This window comes from Seriola aureovittata, chromosome 8 (assembly GCF_021018895.1).
Source record: "Seriola aureovittata isolate HTS-2021-v1 ecotype China chromosome 8, ASM2101889v1, whole genome shotgun sequence".
In the NCBI taxonomy this organism is placed as follows: Eukaryota; Metazoa; Chordata; class Actinopteri; order Carangiformes; family Carangidae; genus Seriola; species Seriola aureovittata.
The window spans coordinates 15,790,801-15,810,442 of record NC_079371.1 but is presented as its reverse complement, the minus strand read 5'-3'; the positions used below and the strand labels follow the sequence as shown (position 1 = coordinate 15,810,442).

The 19,642-nt window shown below is 39.8% G+C and overlaps 1 protein-coding gene across 3 annotated transcripts; it reads left to right on the top strand.

The window, feature by feature from the left end:
- The first annotated feature begins 9,376 nt into the window (after positions 1–9,376).
- Positions 9,377–18,100, top strand: LOC130173361 (eukaryotic peptide chain release factor subunit 1). Of its 3 annotated transcripts, none has more exons than XM_056382565.1 (11): positions 9,377–9,530; positions 9,928–10,038; positions 11,393–11,568; positions 12,405–12,544; positions 12,684–12,822; positions 12,992–13,182; positions 15,284–15,413; positions 15,532–15,705; positions 15,805–15,869; positions 15,963–16,110; positions 17,371–18,100. In XM_056382565.1, the coding sequence occupies exons 2-11, from the start codon at positions 9,953–9,955 to the stop codon at positions 17,451–17,453; spliced, it is 1,332 nt and encodes a 443-aa protein (XP_056238540.1). In that variant the 5' UTR covers positions 9,377–9,530; positions 9,928–9,952; the 3' UTR covers positions 17,454–18,100. The 3 variants fall into 3 exon arrangements, with proteins under 3 accessions (XP_056238540.1, XP_056238542.1, XP_056238541.1); XM_056382567.1 differs by having other exon boundaries at positions 9,421–9,526; XM_056382566.1 differs by lacking the exon at positions 9,377–9,530 and adding an exon at positions 9,695–9,803.
- Positions 18,101–19,642: the final 1,542 nt, after the last annotated feature.

Sequence of the window (19,642 nt, the reverse complement as noted above, 5' to 3'; positions counted from 1 at the left end):
TATATGAAGTATTAGAAAAACAAAACAAGGACATGAATACAAATGAAAAGACCTGACAGCTTTGTTCAAGAATGCAATTCTTATTTTTTTTTTTTTACTTCAAGTATGCAATATACGATTTAGATTTCTAATAATCCATAACCTGTCACTTATAATCAAAAATGTGAATGATTCCGATCCCTTTTCTATGCATGTGAAAAAAAAAATACCACCATCCATCCACTGTTGCACCATTTGCAAAGTACCGTAGGTCTATCTTTCAGAGTTAGCTCTTTGATGCAGGTGGAGTACTGTGAGGCTGTCATCTCTGTGCCTGTGTAATCTGGACTGCTGCAGAGCTTCTCTTTAAACATTATACTGAAACATAGTGAAAATCACAGTTACAAGTGTACTGCCTTTTACAGGTGTATTATAGAGAGAAGTGCAGGTGGCACAGAGAACAGTAACCATTTAAAGTGGGTTTTTTAACACTAGAGAGGAGACAATTTCACAAACAGTAAAATACACAAACGTGTTAGAAAACACTTTTCTAACATTAAGCTGCATGGACATCCTGAGTGGGGTAATCTTCCCACTCACCTGCCAAATGCAAATCTAATTCGCTCACTTTATTTTCCTGTTTGGTCAACCAGCTGCTGAAAAAATATCTAGGTCTCTTTGGCATAACAGATGTTAACTTTGTTTCTGCCAGCCATTTGTTCACTTTACCACAATGTCACACTGTGTAGGTATCATTCAGTCAGCTTGTGTCGGCTGCTCACAGTTGTATTGTTTTGGAGGATACCCGAGCGAGTGGCAAACTGAAACCATTAACTGAAGCATCAGCCTGGAGTCTTGGGTCTTTAATATTTGTAAGTGTGGCTGCATTAGCATGTTCATTTTACAGGGAGCCATATGATTCATTGTTAAAATAAATGTAAAGTCTATCTGCAGTGGGATCTCCTGAGTGTAGGCTTGTTTGCTTGTGTCCTCATTTTCAGTTCCATTTAATCATGTTAAGTCTCTTACTAATAGAAAAGATGTTAGCTATACGATGCTATAGCAGCATTTTTCATCACATAAACAAAACAGCAGGAATGTTAGATGGATAGAAGTTGGAAAGTATGAATGATTGATTTACTGAGACACAAGTGCTAATAAACAGTAGATTACGACAGCTTTTGCTTCTGTAGATGTGCGGAGCAGCCATCTTGGATTTTGAGGTTGGGGTTGGTGAGGATCTTCCAACTTTCCAAGTTGGAAGATCCAACCTCAGGGGGTTCCCTTTGGAATTTCCAACTGGGAACTCAGTAATTCAGACTTCCCGGTTCAAATGGAACATACCACTAGTGTCTCCATCTTGCCTAGATCAACACGTCTTAACAAAGACGCTGTCTCGTTCCCCTTTGACCAGTTGTTTCCCCTCGCTCTGTCTTTGCCTCCCATCTGTTTCTGTGTGTCATGGTCAGATCCTCTGGTCCCAGTCAGTGAGGCCCAGGAATATCACTCTACTATGCACTGTAGTAAATATTTGATGTCTCTTCCAGGAAAGCCAAATTCTGGTTTGTGTTTTCTGTCTTTGAACGAGACACTCGCACTCTCTTCTGTATTTCACAACTGGGCTGCTTTTGAAGTTTTGCAGTGTTCCCGCATCACTGTCACTCTTCTGAGTTCTGAATTGCTTGTATTTTTTTGTACTGGGGATGAATGGTGGAGAGTTCAAAAAACAGATAGGTTTAAGCATGATTGTTTTTTATTTGGATGTTCAGGTCAAGTTGTACATACATATCAGACAATAGAAGGATAACAACTTATCTTGATGATATTATACTGATAATTTTGGCTGTTGCTGTTATCACAATGCTACATATAATCTTCTTTCTTTCTCTTCAAAACTTGAAGAACAGAAATGTTGATTACATGACACGTAGAGCAGTGCACTCTGGCTACCTTCATTAATTTGTAAAAATATTCATTAGTCAAAATGACCTGATTTTTCTAGCTTTTTTTCGCCCAATTATGTTCTTTATATAAACAGGGCCGTCTGCCTTGAATTTTTATCTCCTTAAAAACCTTGGAAACACCTCCATTTTCACACAGACCTACAGGGAAATAAAAGTTTAGCAGTCAGCTTTGAAAATAGAGACATAAACGCTGCAGCACCAAAGTGTCTGAGAAAAATCTGAGAAAGTAATGATGATTGATCTATCGAAGTCTGATGCCTGTCTAAAGCAAGTTCAAGTCTCTCCCTCTGGAGTCTCCTGATGTGCTAAAATAATCACTCAGATTAGCAAAATTTGTCTCTGGATTCTATTAAGCTAACTAACATATAATGAACCTGTTTTCTTTTAGAAAGTCCCTGTCGTAAGGATCATTATATTAAACTTGGAACATGTAATGCAATACAAACACTAGTGTTTAATCTCCTCTGTGATAAACAAACTGTTATCTTACAGGTCACAGTTCATCTTTTCATCAAAGAATCTCAAGCACCATCTTTTGTTCATGTTTATTTCAGTATGAAGTGATGTGTCTACTGATAGAAAATACATTTGCATCAGTCTCTTATATTTATTAACTCTATCTGAGAAAGCAATGAAATAATTTACTGAGTAGAATTAGTCAGAATTGGATGAGTGAGAGGTAAGCTGTTAAGTGCTATAGAAATGTTGTCCCTTCACCATATAGAATGTTCATTTCTCTGAAATGATACTCAAGCAAGAAAATACTGCTTGTCTTTTAAAATCAGAAGAGTAGCCTACTACAAAAAATGGTATATAAATCATGTTGTATCTGCCACACAAACAAATTGATTAATGGGCACAATGTTAGCAGCATTTGAATAATAGAATAGTAGTTAGCTATAAATAAATCTTCCTGTCAGTCACTCAGTCAGCGTTGCTATTGCTCCTGTCAATCAAACAGATTTAAAGTCCTCCTGCAAAATTTTAATTATCCCTGAAGCTTGTTTAAAAAAGATCGAGACACTACATTTGACACTCTTCCTTTTCCCATCTATCTCAGGCTTTTGTATCCTTCCTGTTGATCTTCCTCTCTCCTCTTCACTCAGTCTCCATCTCCAACCCGGTACCTCTGACATCTATTACACTCCTCTTTCACTGGCTCAATTCCATCAATTTCTCTTTTGTATGTTTGAATGTAAGATATTGATTCTCTCATTTAAGAGGCAAATAAGCTAATTTCTGCTCTGCTGAGGTTCGTTTTGGTCGTTCCCCCGTTATCCTCTCAAGATGTCGTTGGTGAAATACCATGTTCTGCTGACTGCAGTCTCACTCTTTGGCTGTGAATGGTCCTGAGTGGGGCTATAGACAAACACAAACACATGCACTTTTCAACTGATACACAAACATTTTACAGCACTTTAGAAATACAAACCAAATCACCATATTTGCTAATCGTTTTCTTGCTTCTTTGACTATAAGATTTTTACTTTGTAAGACTAAAATCTCAAGTCCAGGCCATGTGACACTGATTTGCAATGTGACATTGTGAAATTGCATTTAAATAAACTGAGATGTGTGAAGTTCACTGTCCAAACTGCGAACATGGTGAACACATTTTTCAGTCTTGTTTTTCATCATTTTGAAATTCTAATGAAATGGAGAAGTGTTTGGTTTTACTGTTACAGTTCCACAATGTTTGTCTGAATAAATTTAAGTTTCCTTGTCCCATTCTGTCTCTTCAGTGTCCTCATTTCAGCAACAGCATGTCTGCACGTGCCAGCTGCAGACACACCAGAGCTAATTCGCAGGCATAGACAGGTTGTAGACCTATTCAATGACTTGAGCACTTGAGCACTGCAGAAAAACTTATGCATTTTTAAAAGCATTTTAAGAATGTAATCCACATAATTATTCATTTATACTAGAGTGAATGTGAGTAATGCATTTAAGAGAGTTTTGTACAAATAATTTAACTCTGAGACGTTTGCATGTCATCTAAATGGCATTGACTTTTGATCATTCCCGTCATCATCTTTCAAAGTAAGCTCGCTTCGCCAGTCACGCCTTTGTCCTCATTTAATACGCGGTATTAAATCCATTGAACTGATAATGCCCTTTCTGCAGTCAATTTGATTAATGCTGCTCAAGGAAAATCAATTTTCCACCATCTTTCTACCCTGTTTCATCCCCTCTTCCCATCTTCCTTTCCCTATCAGTCTATCTGTGAGGTTGTCATGGCAGTGGCTCCGATGTAATGATTTCAGACTGGTTTAAAGCTGCGCTGCATGAGTGATGGCATGGATTAGTGCATGTACTGAGCTCACTGGTATGAAAACTTGATTTTCCTGGGGAGTGACAACCAAGACCTCTCATCTGGTGCCCAGAGATACCACACCAGCAAACAAATGGGCACTCCGTCTAGTGTATATTCATCTCAAACCAATTCCATCCATTTTCTACCTTTCATTAATTGTGCTAAGAGCTAAAGGAGTGCAGCCATCGGATAAAGAACTGCAGTGTTTATGCAGGTGGCAGGGGTTGATGGAACAGATGTTCCAGAACAGCTGAATTTGGTACATTTTTGCATAAATAAATATATGTTTCTCTGCATGTACAAATGTTTACATGTATTCTGTTTCCGTTGTAGATTGCTGGCAAAAAGGTATATACCATCAGGCCCTGGGAAAGCTGTGAGATTGATAGGAGCATCTGGTAATCTCTCCTGGGGGAGTGATGGGTGGAATCCAGGCTTTATCAGCTGGATGTGTCAACTGGAACACAGCACTATCCTCCAGGCTAACAGTGACAGCTACCACATTGCTTGCTCAAGCAATGCTGCTTGTCTTTTCAACATATATTACAGAAACAGAAAATAAGGCAAAAAAGGCTTTTAAAGTCTAAGTTAAACTGCAAAATACATTGAACTCCTCACTCCCTGAGGTGTGAAAGACAATTGGATTATGCCCTGGGTCAGTGAGTGGTGTAGGCAGGCCAGCTGGTCCATATTACCTTTGGGTTTAACCCCTTTCCAATGCATCATTAAGACTGACTGTGTGTCCTGGCCTCTAAATTGAGGTTATTGGTCTTAATCCACTGCATTGATAAACTCCTAATAGCCTACACTTTGTGGACATGAAGCATATCTTGCCCTATGCCTCAAAAGACCTAATTTATATTTATGACAACCTTGACTCTCCATTCCTGATTAATCCACTTAATATTAGGACAGAGATCCGTAAATCTCCCTCTGCCTCTGTGGAGAGCAGTAAGAGAGCCAGGGATGTGACAGGAATGTCAACTCTGAGATTTGCAAAGAAACATACTCACACTCAAACACCCCTGCTACTGCATTCCCAAATCTTAACACTTGTCCCAGAACCAAAATCTCACAGTGGTGCAGGAGATGGCTGCCAGACACCAGCAGTGGCACATTCTCATAGTCATACAGCACATCCTAAGAAGATTGGTTTAAGTCATAAGCAAGCTATTGAAGTGCTGACAATTATGATCCTCTCTTTCACTGGGGAGGACAGGGAAAGAGAGCCTGAGAGACAGACACATACTGAGTCACAGATTAGCTGGTCAGCAGAGAATAACTGCTGCTTAATTCCCTCTGAGGAGTTCAAAGGTTTTCTCATCTGTGTTGAGAACTGCGCTGCACACACCAAGGAGCAAATGAAGTTTTCATGGGAGGAGAAGCATCAAAGCTTGAGCACGTCAGTGACAGGAAGGTTACAAGAGTCACGGAAACAGATGTCACAGAGCTTTGATTTGTTTTATGTTTAAGCATTTTTAATCATTTGTGTCTGACTAACTTTTACAGGTCAGGGATGTTAGTTGTCTCTGATATGCAGCCAAGACATTTTGAGACCTCCATGTCAATGTGCTCATTTATCTCTGATTATGCAACTGCCTGCCTCTTTGTACAAGTGTCTCCTCACTCTCTCTGTCACTCACATTGATGACAAATAAGACTGTGTCCTTGAATACCGCCGAGAGTCCCTCCTTCCACCTTCACTCACCCCTCTCTCTCCGCAACTCTTAAGCAGATGGCCACAGATGGGAAAATGGAACCCCTGAACCTGCTGGCATCTGTTTTAGGTCACGCTCTCCATAACTGTCCCGCACGCATCCCTATGTACACCACCCACACAATATTTCTGCCTTACTCATGGCCTGGTCACTATATATGGCACGTACTCTTCGTCACTCCTATTATGACATCATTACCAGGAAATTGAAGGTCGCTGTTGATACATTACAGAGCACAATGTGACATTCAGGAAAAGGCAGCAATATTGACATAACAGTTACATACAAGTGAATTATAATTGATTGAGTATCCAAGTCCAATACCTCACCCATCACACGTCATAGAACTGCGCTGTAAAGTTATACCTGTTGCAAAAATGATCAAATCAATTCACATTATTAAAGCCAAGTAGAGTGCATCTCGGACACTGTAATACTTTGAAGAGAACGCATCATTCTTTATAGGCCTTTAGTTGCTTTGAAGAGCCATACAGAGATCTAATTTTGGTCTTAAAAGTGATGCACTATAAGTATAAGTGAGATTGAAGACATTGGGCTATACCATATAGATTTACACAGTAAGCCGTAGTTTTCATTTACTATCTAATTTAGAGGTTATATTTTCGAGTGTGTTATTACTGTTAAGAAGTTCAAGTTATAGTTAATATTAAAGGACTTTGCAACTATACAAAAATACATTTCAAATCAAATGTTGTTTATTCAGGACCAAGGTATGAAACAGGACAAAATATCAGACAAAACACAAAAGAAACATAAACCTTAAACATCTGAGTGTCCAAAAACCACTTTCTCACAAATGACTTCCTCTCTTTTGTCTGATTTAGCTAAAGTCCCGGGTATGTTATAACCTGTCCACCATCTCTGCTCTTCTGAATGCTTGTGTGTGACAGCCAGGTGAAATGAAGTACTGGCCAGGACACCTCCCATCCACGGCGCAGCAAGCACCATCCATTTCCAAGCGACAGATCATTACAGCTCTGATGGTCGACAGATGGTGATGAATTGGCACTGATACTGGTGCTGGACGATTTTGGAGGCAGTCAGTTGCAGAAACTGCTATATCACTTTTTCTCTGTGATGTAGCCATCCTGACAGTGCCAAATACTGACAAAAACAACACCCACCTCCTCCCACTCCCCTAGTTCACCAGAGATGGGTAATACCACAGGGATAATCCTTGGACTTGCTGTTTCATGCACAAGCAGATGTTTGTTCTGACAGAAACAATCACAATTCACTAAAGACAGTGACTAATATCCAGCATATGGCATCCTAATAAAGTCTAACAATTAGTGTGACAAATACACAACAAGACCTGACTTCTGAGTGTCCCATCAAGCAATACACAAAACAGAAGCACCGGGGATCTGATGCTCCTTCATCAGCTAATATCAATAAGTGAGATACTGTAGAAATCATTCATTTTTTGACTAACCAATGCTGTCATCTAGTGGTCCAAATCTGTAAAGGTCTTAGTATTCTTTCACTTCTCTGTGTAAAAGAAAAATCTATGCTGCTTCTGTGTAGGAAATATGTCAGACTTAGTGTCCACATATTTTGTACATATATATTTACCATTTTGGTTCTGACTTAGGCCCTTACTGCAATATTGTTCTGGTGAATATACTCTGTAAATAAACCTTTAATATATGAAACTGAAGCATTTCAGGGAAAGTGACACATCAGACCTGGAGCCCAATGTGTTCATTAAAAGTAAAAATTGTATGTTGGAGATCTTTAAAGCACATTTTAAACAGGTTTCCAGGTAGAAATGCAATGATTCATATATGCATTTAATGTTTAGATGGCTTGCACAATTTGTCTTTCCTGCTAGTGTACTCAAAACACATGCAACTGTTATCCATATTTGCTTTGTAAATTTTTCTAATAATAGAGGGTCTAAAGACAGGACTACAACTACGATACAAAGGATATAGCATATATTTCCATCATATTAAAATAAATGTATCATTCACAGTGAACAGTAGCTTTTAGTTGCAAATATCTTTAATATGTAGTAAGTGTACTCATAATGTTTCTCATCAGATATTTCACAGAATATGACTGGCCTCATCTACAGAAGGCTCAGCAGCTAATTGTTGTATTGCAATGACCTAAAACCTTTCAGAGCAACACTGTTCTTACACCGCACTCACGCTACAATTTTAGGCTCACACACAGCTCACCCAATGTCTCACCCAATAATTTGAATCTGTATCATCAGCCTCAGCACCAGAAGGTTACTGGATTACTGAGCTGCCTGGTTTAGGCTGAAAACATGCTGCAAGATTTTATTTTTCTTCTACACCACCAGTCACATTAATTGGATGGCTGACCTATCCCTGGTTTGAAATACAGTAGCCCACTCAGCAGTTTGGAAGCCACATGGTCGAAACACATATATAGGCTAAAAAAGATGGCTGAACTCTGCTGACTCGGACATACGGTACAAAGGAAAGCTCTCATGTGTGTAATCTTCAAGACACCTGTTGCATCACAAATTTTCGGAGTTAGACTTGAATTCCCGTGTAGAAATTTTGTTTTCTAATATTTCAAAAAAGCAGTCACTACAGTTTATCCACCTACCCTCAGTTTACCCACTTCTGGTCTTTGAAGGTGGAATGTTTCTCCTGTTGGACAGAGTCTAAACCCAGTGAGAGTTGGAGTCTTTTGTTTCTCAAAGGTAAAGTCATCAGACAGATTGTGCAAAAAGAAGCAAAACGTTTGAATATGGAGTAGATTGAAGAACAGTGAACCTATCAACAAGAGAGAGTGGTAAATTAGGTTATATTATGTGTGGTTCTGTAATTTTTTGAAAGGTAAATCAATAGCCATTATAGCCATAATGTTCTTGTGTGTAATTGGCCTCAAAATCACATTCAGAACTAGAAATTGAATGTGTTCGAGGAAACGTGTGAACAAAAAAAAAAGGCTGACAGCAGCTAATCTGCGTAGTTCCGGTTGGAAAGAATAATTTATCTGACAAGCATGTTTTCAAAGTGGCCAGCAGATGTCACTCTTCACACTAAATATTTATGTAAACCTGTCATAAAATAAGTAATGACGATGTAATTTGTTTAGAACTACACTAAGAGGACATGATAATTAAGTTTTACATTTTTTAACTTAAAGTGCAAATGGCCACAGGATTAACAACAAATATGACTGTCTCAGTTTTGCGCAACCTACTAATTCAACTGAAGTGTTTCAGTTAAATTTGACCAACTACAAATCCCACGATCCACAGTTAAGGACGCCCGCCCAGCTTCGATGATGCGTTTAGTTTCTTTCCGATCTTTGTTTAGATTGCCATGATTGACACAGCAACCAAATGATTTCATTGGTTTCTATGTGGTTTCCAGGAAGTGAACGCCACAGTTCTAACCACCTCCCACATGTGAGCCCCGTCGATAGCACCACGCGCAGCGTGTGGAGCAGAGAAACCGGTCGGGAAGGCAACGTCATTCCTCGGACCACCGACCCGACGTAGCGCAGCAGACCGAGACTGGAGTGGAGCGGCGTTGTCCGAGGCAGGTACCGTAACGGTCCCATTTACTCAGATATATATACTCAATGTTTGAAAAGCTGACGGTTGGTTTTCCAATTGGTTTCCACGGGAACGGGTGGAAAGTAGGTCGTATTAGATAAGAACAGGGTGGACGCTAGGGCCTGGCAGACTGTAGGCCTGTTATTCTCCGCGCACTGTACTGACAGAGACAGCCCGGGAAGGATCTTTCTCTCACGGTCAGTACAGCTGCCAGAGCTGGTCAGGTGCCTTAACGGACACCGTGCCACTAGTTTGGAGAGGTACCTAGTCCAGCTAGTTAGGACGAATATTCTGTCTGCCTATCAAGATTGTGAATATCGGTCAATCTGGTTCCTGACCGGTTTACCGCATATGTTTTTTTCTTCTTTTTTCACGTCTTTTCAGGTGCTGAAGCGATTACAGCAGAAAGATGGCGGACGACCCCAGCGCGGCGGACAGGAACGTGGAGATATGGAAAATCAAGAAGCTGATCAAAAGTTTGGAAGCTGCCCGTGGGTAAGGGATCAGTTTGAGCTGTGTATCGGTGTTGTAGCACGGCAGACTCTGCTAGGCTTTATGGCTTCGGTTGATGGTGTGAATGTGGACCGCTGCAACAGCTGGAGATCGGATAAGTGCGGCCGAATTTGGGAGTGGTTAGCTTAGCATAGATAACTTAGCTTACAGTAGCTTTTGCTGCTAGCTTGCTAATTGCTAAGCACTAACTGCTGTCGCATTTAGCTTATCTGGAGGTCGGAAACATTGTGTTAATTTGGAGGAATATGTGTTTTGGTTTGTCTACGGTTATGTGTTATAGGTGACATTGTGGGGTGTGTTGCCTCAAGTTCCAATAAAGGGTATAAAGCTCGTAACTGTAGTGTTAGCTGTGTTGCTAACGACACTCGCTAATAGACGTCATCTCTGGAGAGAGGCCGCCATGGTTATCTTTAACAAAAAAGCACGTTGATGAGAAAGGAAGGCCGGCTAGCTTACACTTGCACTTCCACATGCTCCGATAGAAGCATTTCACAAACCTCCAACGGCGTTTGCCAGGCCTTTTTACACGCAGATCATTAGAAAGAGCTCCTTAATTCCCTCAAGAGTCCACTAAGTTAGCTACCTCATGGCAGCCGAGCTACTCAGTGATACATTAAAGCTTTGCCGGCTACATAATGGTCAGGTGAAAAGAAATCCAGATCAGTTGTTTGCCGGTAGGTTCATTGTGGCCTTGTTGAATTATCAAATACGGCATGTGAAATGTAATGTGGGTGTTGCTACACTGGCTTGAAGCTTGCTCTGCGACAGCTTGTCGTCTAGTGTTGCGCAGAATTTGCTGTCCTGTGCTCCACCGCCTGCCATGTCACACACAGTTGACCATTTGCCCTATATTCATCCAGCTGCTGCTACCTGCGCCTGTATGTGTGTGCGTGCAGTGTCAGTCTGCACTGGTATGCTTTGTCTTTTGACAGGTAGTGAATGGAGGACAACAGTGTAGAGCAGTGGCACTGAAACTCGGTCCTTGGCTTCAAGGGCAGAGATTGTATACTGTGTAACTGAAAGCTCACCCTGTTTGTCCCTCAACCTTTCAGACCTTGTCAAGGTGATATCTTGCAAGGGAAAGTTGTGTGTTTACAAAATGACAGAGTAAGAGATGGTTATTTTGAAATTGATAAAATAAACAGGTCAAAGTTGCAGTTAAAATTAATAGAAGTTAATTATAGTTAGAGTGGATAACGCCTGTCAGGCCAGTATCATTTTGACATTGAGTTTAATTATGTTATTGTGTTGTGGTAAAGTAGCAATGTTTATAGTGTATTGGTAGATACTCCATAGTGTAAACATAAATTAAATCATCTCTCTCTCTCTCCTATAGTAATGGCACCAGTATGATCTCACTGATCATCCCTCCCAAGGACCAGATATCCAGAGTGGCCAAAATGTTGGCTGATGAGTTTGGCACTGCTTCCAACATCAAGAGCCGAGTCAACAGGCTCTCTGTACTCGGGGCCATCACCTCTGTACAGCAAAGACTAAAACTCTACAACAAGGGTATGTGTTACAATGAAAACATAAATAAAACCTTGGTTTTCAGGGGTAGGTGGACAGAATTGATTGATTGATTGATCATGGTGTCTTTACATAAAGATTATCCTCATGTTTCCAGTGATGGCCAGATTGAAAGTCAGATCTAGTGGTTAATTGACATATAATCAAATATAAAAACATAATTTCAGTGACTGAGGCAAAAGCTGTCAAATAATCATCCGTAATAGACATTGTCATCTGATTGTTGTGCTTGTGTACACTTAAGTCCAGATTTCTAAACATGAACAGGTTTTCATATACATTAGGTCTAAATTGATCTAGAAATCATATAAATATAATTGTCCAGCATCTCTCTCAGCATGCACATTTTTACATCTTAACATTAGCCCATGGTAAGGGTATTAATAGACTGGACATAACCATTCATGACAGTGCTCTTCCTCCATATCAAACATGCTTCGAACCAGCTAGTAAAGGAGATTAAACTGGCACCTGATGTGGTAGTTATAGCACTGAATTACAAAGTAGGTGGCTGTAACGTTTGAAGGAAGGGTGTGTATTACCCATTGGTACAGTGTCGGTGCATACATCGTAATAGAAAAACACAACAGGGGAAACGTTGGGTATTTTGTCACAGATTACTGTGGCCTTTCAGAGCCAACATACACAATAGCATACTTCATCCTCAGAAAGCTTGATGATGCTGTGCGGTGTCTCTCTACAACTCCATTGCACTGTGTGGCACCCCTGGCTTCTCCCTCGGAAACTGTACATTTTGTCTCTTTGTACAAAAACTTAGTATTTGTCTAATCTAGCCTCTGACTTTTCTCTCTTACCAGTGCCACCAAATGGTTTGGTCGTGTACTGTGGCACCATTGTGACAGAGGAAGGCAAGGAGAAAAAAGTCAATATCGACTTTGAGCCTTTTAAGCCAATCAACACTTCCCTGTACCTCTGCGACAATAAGTTCCACACCGAGGTGAGAGCCTTTTCATGCTTTCTGTTGGTTATTTTTCTTGTAGAGAAGATTCTTGGGATGTAAACATCTCTTTTGGTGTCTTGCATGCTTTCTGTCACGTTTTCATCATCCATTTTTCCCTCACTCTCCTAACACACAGGCATTGACAGCCCTGCTTTCTGACGACAGTAAGTTTGGCTTTATTGTGATTGACGGTAGTGGGGCACTGTTTGGCACACTGCAGGGCAACACCAGAGAGGTGCTGCACAAGTTCACTGTGGACCTACCCAAGAAGCACGGTACTGACCCACAATACTCACACGACTCTGAAATTTTAATATTTTCAGCTACACATCAGGGATTATTAGAGAATTTATATATACTACTCAGTATTTGTCTGTGGCTTTTAGTTTTGTCCTTAAAGAAGCATTCTAAAGACACTGTGTCTTATCTCTATCTTTCCTCCAGGCAGAGGAGGGCAGTCTGCTCTGCGTTTTGCTCGTCTGAGAATGGAGAAGAGGCACAACTATGTGAGAAAAGTGGCTGAGACGGCTGTCCAGCTCTTTGTGTCCAACGACAAAGTCAATGTGGCAGGAATGGTCTTGGCTGGTTCTGCCGACTTCAAGACCGAGCTCAGCCAGTCTGACATGTTCGACCCAGTAAGTCTGTGTCTGTGTATTTCTGATTTAAAAAGCAGCATCAAAAGTATTTATTATGCAATATATCAACAAATAATAAACGTGAATGATTGGCTTTCCAAACGATTTAGAAACTACTTAGAAAATTAGAATCTCAGATTAGTTTTATACACGAATAATTCAGAAAATGACTGACTTCTTCCATCTTTGGAAAGCAACAAATGCACAACATATACAAACAGACAAGATAAATGCAAAATTAAATCAACATGTGTAGTCAAGACAACTCAATTGTCTTTATATCCTTAATATTGTGATTTAGAAAAACAAATATCTCTGTTGTACAGTAATAATAAAAACATAAAGGCATTTATAAAAATATCATGTACTGGTCATAAGATGTGATCTGATCTTTGTCTAAGTCACAAATGTAGACAAACACAGTATTCCTAAGCAGACGTCACACAAACAATTATAATCTTTTGTGCTTTTATTGAACACAGCCATTAAGCATTCACAGTGCTGGTGGAAAGGGTAAGTGAACCCTTTAATAACTGGTCAAACATCCTTTGGCACCAGTTTTTTTCTTTGGATGTCTGGCGCGAGCGGCCCTCCACAGGTCATTCCACAGTATCTCTACTGGATTAAGGTCTGCGCTCTGAATCCAACAGGTGGATTTTCTTTGTTTGAAGTCATTCTGTAGTTTTACTTTGATGTTCACGGCCTTTGTCCTGCTGCATCACCCAACTTCTGCTGAGCTTCAACAGGTGGACAGCCACCCTGATATTATCCTCCAAGATACTTTGATAAACTTGGGAATTCATTTTCCCCCGATGATGTCGAGCTGTCCAGGCTCAGAGGCAGTAAATCATCCCTAAATCATGATGCTCCCTCCACTGTACATCACCATTAGGATGATGTTTTCATGTTGGAATGCAGTGCACTTTTTACACCACACATAGTGCTGCATGTTCTTAACCTTAACAATTAAGTCTTGGTTTCATCATTCCATAAAAACTTTCCCCATTAGTGTTGTGGAGTGTCAAGCTGCTCTATGGCAAAATTCAGGGGCTCAGCTATGATTTTTTTTTTTTAAACATGCACCATGATTTGCATGGTAGACTTGTGAACAGAGATGTTAACCAGCTCCAATGATTATTTTAAGCCTTTGGCTGTTACTATGTGCTTCATTTTTACCTCACTGATCGTCCTGCATTCAGCTGGACGCCCAATGCTAGGGAGAGTAGTCATAGAGCTAACTCTATAGACAGTTTGTCTAACTGTATACAGATGAATATCTAAACTCTGAGATGAGTTTGTAACCCTTTCAGCTTTGTGCTCATCAACCATTCTTGATCATAAATATCCTGAGATCTCTTTTTTGCATGGCGTGGTTCACATCAACAGATATTTCTTGAATAGCAAAATCAAAATTCAAAGTAGCTCTAACACACAGACCTCAATCTTGTTTCATTGATTGGACTCCAGATTTGATCACTCCTGATTCCAATTAGCTTTTGTTGATATCACTAGCCAAGAGGTTCATATACTTTCCCCAGCCTACACTGTGAATTTTTGAAGGATGTGTTCAATAGAAAAATACAACGATTTGTGGGTTCACTTACTTTTTCTTGACACTGTATAGTGGGGTTAACTGGGCGTTTCTCACAACTGAGGCAAATAATTCCAGGTGCTAATAGGCCTTTTAAATTCAAAACCAATTATTTATACTGTGTACAGCCATTCCATAATGGAGAATACCCACCTCAACCATCTCAAACATTAGTAATTGAAGTGTAAAGCACATTCATTATTAAGCAATACACTTAATGTGAAGTATATAGTATATTGGTTAAAGGACAGAACAACATGAGCAACAAAAAACATGTTTGAAAATGATCTGCATATCTCAGACTTCATTTGGGGCTTAGGTCAGCAGTTCTTGGGGTGCACTAACACCTGAGCAATGATTTAGAATCTCAAGCTGCTTAATAAAAGGGCTAAAGTTAAATTACTATTATTTATATTAAGGATGCCTCTGATTATAATGATTTGTGCTTATCTGTGGATATCTCTGTGTAATAGTTATAGTGTATAACTTGCGTGCGTTTGTTTTCTACAGAGGTTACAGGCCAAGGTTCTGAAGCTAGTGGACATCTCCTATGGAGGAGAGAACGGCTTCAACCAGGCTATTGAGCTCTCAGCAGAGGTTCTCTCTAATGTCAAGTTCATCCAGGAGAAGAAGCTCATAGGTAAGTCATCCTGCTGAAGCACTGGAACAACAGTTTACAGGTGCCACCAGTTTGAGCTAAAGAAGAACAGAGTTTTTGTTGTGCTTGAGATTTTCCTAATGGCTGTCTCTCTCTGCAGGGCGGTACTTTGATGAGATCAGTCAGGACACGGGGAAGTACTGTTTTGGTGTGGAGGACACACTCAAAGCCCTGGAGATGGGAGCGGTGGAGATCCTCATAGTCTACGAGAACTTAGACACTATGCGTTATATTCTACGTGTGCATGGGGCAGAGAGCAACGGAGCAGAGAACGGTACACAAACCACATATGCAACACCTACTATTGCTGAGAAACTTGGTAATAAATATTCTGGCGATGCTATAATCTTCATGTTCCTGCTTTGATTTTCAGATGAGAAGACTTTGTACTTAACGCCAGAGCAAGAGAAAGACAAGTCTCACTTCACAGACAAGGAGGTAAGCCCTGCAAGGAAAGGACTGATCCATGTGATTTAGGTTAGACCAATTACTCATCATGCCAAGTGTTTCTGACTCTGTTTATTTCTCTAGACGGGGCAGGAACATGAGCTGATCGAGAGCATGCCGCTGCTGGAGTGGTTTGCTAACAACTACAAGAAATTTGGAGCCACGCTGGAGATAGTCACAGACAAGAGCCAGGAAGGGTCCCAGTTCGTCAAGGGCTTTGGAGGCATCGGGGGTGAGCACACAGTTGTTTATGATAGAGTTTATGACCCTGGGATTGCACATTTGTACAACATCAAGTTAGGAAGAAGGGAGGATATCTTTAGCTCAGTGGTTATTTCATTCAGTTAGTTTGTTCTGTGGCTTAGTTAGTTGTACTGCTTTCCAACTGGAGAGGTCAGGTTCAAGCCTCCCTGTCTCCTGATGTATTTTCTGTGCTGAAGTAGGTATGTGCAAAATATGATGGGAACCTTTTTGAAATGCTTTTGGTTTTCTTTCACCACCTCTTTTTTTTTTTTTAAACTTGAATAGTTTAGGAAACAAAATAAGCATCACAATTATTAGCCACATAAGCTTTGTTACAAGAAAAATTAGCTAGAAATAACAGTCAATCTGATCTACCCAAACTAATTTTATGGACATCAGCAATAATTAAGATATTGATAGCCATGGCTATATGATTGCATGAATGTCACATGCTAGTAATAATCATTGGCTTAAGCCTGTGAACTGAACTGCACCGTAACCTATACATAGAGGTTGCTTCTTCAGTTTGGTTGGGGGGGGGGTTACAGAAATAGGCATAGTGGAGGCAAATTACAAGCACAAGTAATTCCCTGTGATCAATAAGTAAGTAATAAGTTTCACATTAGCACTTCTTTACCAAGTGATTGAATGTGCTTCCAAGCATAATTTGCATATCCATAAGAGTGTTACTCATCATGCCAACCATTCGGTCATAACTGTGAACATCAGTTCCATAATAAGTCACAATATTCAAAATATATTTAACATGGTTTCCTGCTACAGGAAAGGCCTTTTTGATACTGATGTGTTGTTGTGACAGACATTAGTATTATGGAGTCCTTTGTATTCTTGCAGTTATGATACACAACTAATAGCAGGACAAATGAGCGTCTAAAATGTTGAGCTGATGATGACAAATCAAATGAGTTCAATTGCGGTATTTTTTAAAGAGAGAAACAAATACTAAAGAAAAGAAGGAAAGACATTCAAACAGTTATTACATTTCTTTCTTTTTGTAAAGGCAAATACAATATTCTTGGTTTCATAATTCACTAAGTAGCACTTAAAAAAGAGGATTTCAGGAATTCATGCTTTTTAGATACTAATACGCCCACCCCCATAGCTAATGTGGATTAGCCTATCCTAATACAAATTCTTTCTTTAATGCTTCCATGACCTAACCTAACATGATATAAGCTGGCTAGCCATCATATTACCCTTGTTAATCTATCATCTATGTGTTCCTCAGGTATCCTTCGGTACAGGGTGGATTTCCAGGGCATGGAGTACCAAGGAGAGGACGATGAGTTCTTTGATTTGGATGACTACTAGGTAGTCGGGGACTGATATTGGGAGAAAAAAGAAAAGCAAAGGAATGAATGAAGAAATAAGGAAAGAAAAATGCCACCTCTCTTGCAGCAAGTGAGAGGTGCAATCGTGTTGACCATATATATGACAGACACACCTTCCAATTTACCTGTTGCATACACAAACTTGCACATACATTTCATCTGTACACACGACATAATACATCACACAGGCTGAAGAGGAGTGAGATTTTCTTTCATCCAGAGAGGGAGAAAACCCTTCCTGAATAAATCCCTGCCTTAGAGTGCTGGTTCCTTCCCCTAGTTGGATTGGACTCGACTCATTTTGTTCTTTTTTTTTCCTCCTCCCCTCCATTTTGAATGAACACAACAGCAAGTTCCCAGATTCCTCGCTGCCCCTAACCCGGTCTGAAGATGAACTTTGGACTCACTCCTCACATATAGAAAATATATTTTCCTTTCTTGCCTCATCATGTCCCTACCCTCTCTCTCTTCGCCCCTCTATGCTTTCTCTCTCTTATTTTTTTTTTGCATTTCATTTTTTTACTGGTAACTGCTGCTGTTGTATTTTATGAGAGTGGGGGATTTTTTTTACCTGGGTTTCTGTAGAGAAAGGGGGACAAAGTATTAAATTTGAACTGCTGAAAACCATTGCTACCTCCTCATCTGCTGTGGTCTCAATCCTGTGCTGTGTCTGTCTTTTCCTGGAAAGCTGGACCTTTTCTCTGCTTTCCTGACATCAAAAGAATATGTTGTGATAGTCTTGTGTGAGTGATGGGTATGTGTGACTGCATTTAGGAGATTCACTTGTCTATTTGGATGAAGATCACCACCTCATGTTGAAAGTGAAATAATTTTAAATTGAAGACAGCAATAATATAGCTCTTGGATAAATGTATTCATTAATGTCCCCCTTGATATGAGATAATGTGTTTAGATGAAATTCAATTCTCTCACCATTGAAGTATTTGAATCCCAATTACCAGATTCCACCTATGACATTTCAGTGCATTTGTAAATTAATCTGTGATGGCTTCATGTAATCAGAAATCAATTTTATAATCTAAATTTGTTAATGCATTCCTGTGGATATAGTTTTAAATGTAATACCTTGGTCTTCTAGAAAATGAGATTTTGGCATTTGCCATTTGTTTGCCTCTGTCACTGAAATAAGATAAGGGCAAATTATCATTCATAAAGATTTGTGAAGACAGGACTAGCCAAGGAGCTGTTACATGCACGTTATACCCTTTTTTTTTTCCAAATAATTGATTCACAGGAAAAGCTAAGGAAGTAAAACTGCAATTAGGAGTTTGACTTTGAAATCTTTCATTACTGGGTGTAGTGAAACAAAACATGCACATTAAAGCATTAAAACATTTCCATTTTACATTACAATTCTGCAACTTTGGGATGTGAGTAATTCAAACATGGTCAATTAACTGGAAACCATATTTCTTTCATGCATGTGGGATTCCTTTAAAAGCCATCATAAAGGTTAACTAAGGTAAATGATGACAGTAACATTCTTGTCTGGATAACTTTGCCTAGTAAAGTCTGGAACAGGTCGTCTGTCATCAGTCCATGCTCAGGCAGTTCCAGGTTTTACTTTGCAAAGTTGTGTAGTTACTTCTGTGACTAACTTTTGCAAGAGGCCCTTGGTTTAACAACTGTCACCTTTGATTATCCCTCTTCTTATTCATTGCATTAATTTTAACCATGCATGATCCTGTATGGCTTTACTAAAATATGCAGCTGGATGGAAATGTACTGACACCTAAACCTGTTCTAAAAAATTGTATTTTAACATATCTCAAATCTATAGAAATATTGAACCTTGAATCCTTGCCTCACAACTTATGCTACTGTTTTATGGAGCTGAATTTAAATAACCATTTCCTTTGATCACACATGACATTTAAAGAGCCAACATCCTGCAGCATCTCATAGCAAAGCTATGCGGATGATTGATTTTGCCTTAGTGTATTCCTCTTCAGGATAGCAACAGCATCTTCATCCATTTGCCCTATTGTTTGGGGGAGTCACCGGGGAAGCCTTGGTAGCACGGTAAGCCAATCAATAAAAAGCAAAGCAATGAAACCACCCCCCCTTTTGACAAAATCCGTCCAATTAGCGTGTCTTTTTCATAGCATGGGCGTTCCCATCCCCCACCCACCCTTTGACACTGCCCTA

What these genes read in the sequence shown, in the direction of transcription:
- LOC130173361 (XM_056382565.1), top strand. Translation starts at nt 9,953, where the DNA reads ATGGCGGACGACCCCAGCGCGGCGGACAGGAACGTGGAGATATGGAAA. An exon ending in ACTAAAACTCTACAACAAGG is followed by an intron (nt 11,569 to 12,404) that starts GTATGTGTTACA and finishes CTCTCTTACCAG; the next exon opens with TGCCACCAAATGGTTTGGTC. An exon ending in GAGCAACGGAGCAGAGAACG is followed by an intron (nt 15,706 to 15,804) that starts GTACACAAACCA and finishes TTTGATTTTCAG; the next exon opens with ATGAGAAGACTTTGTACTTA.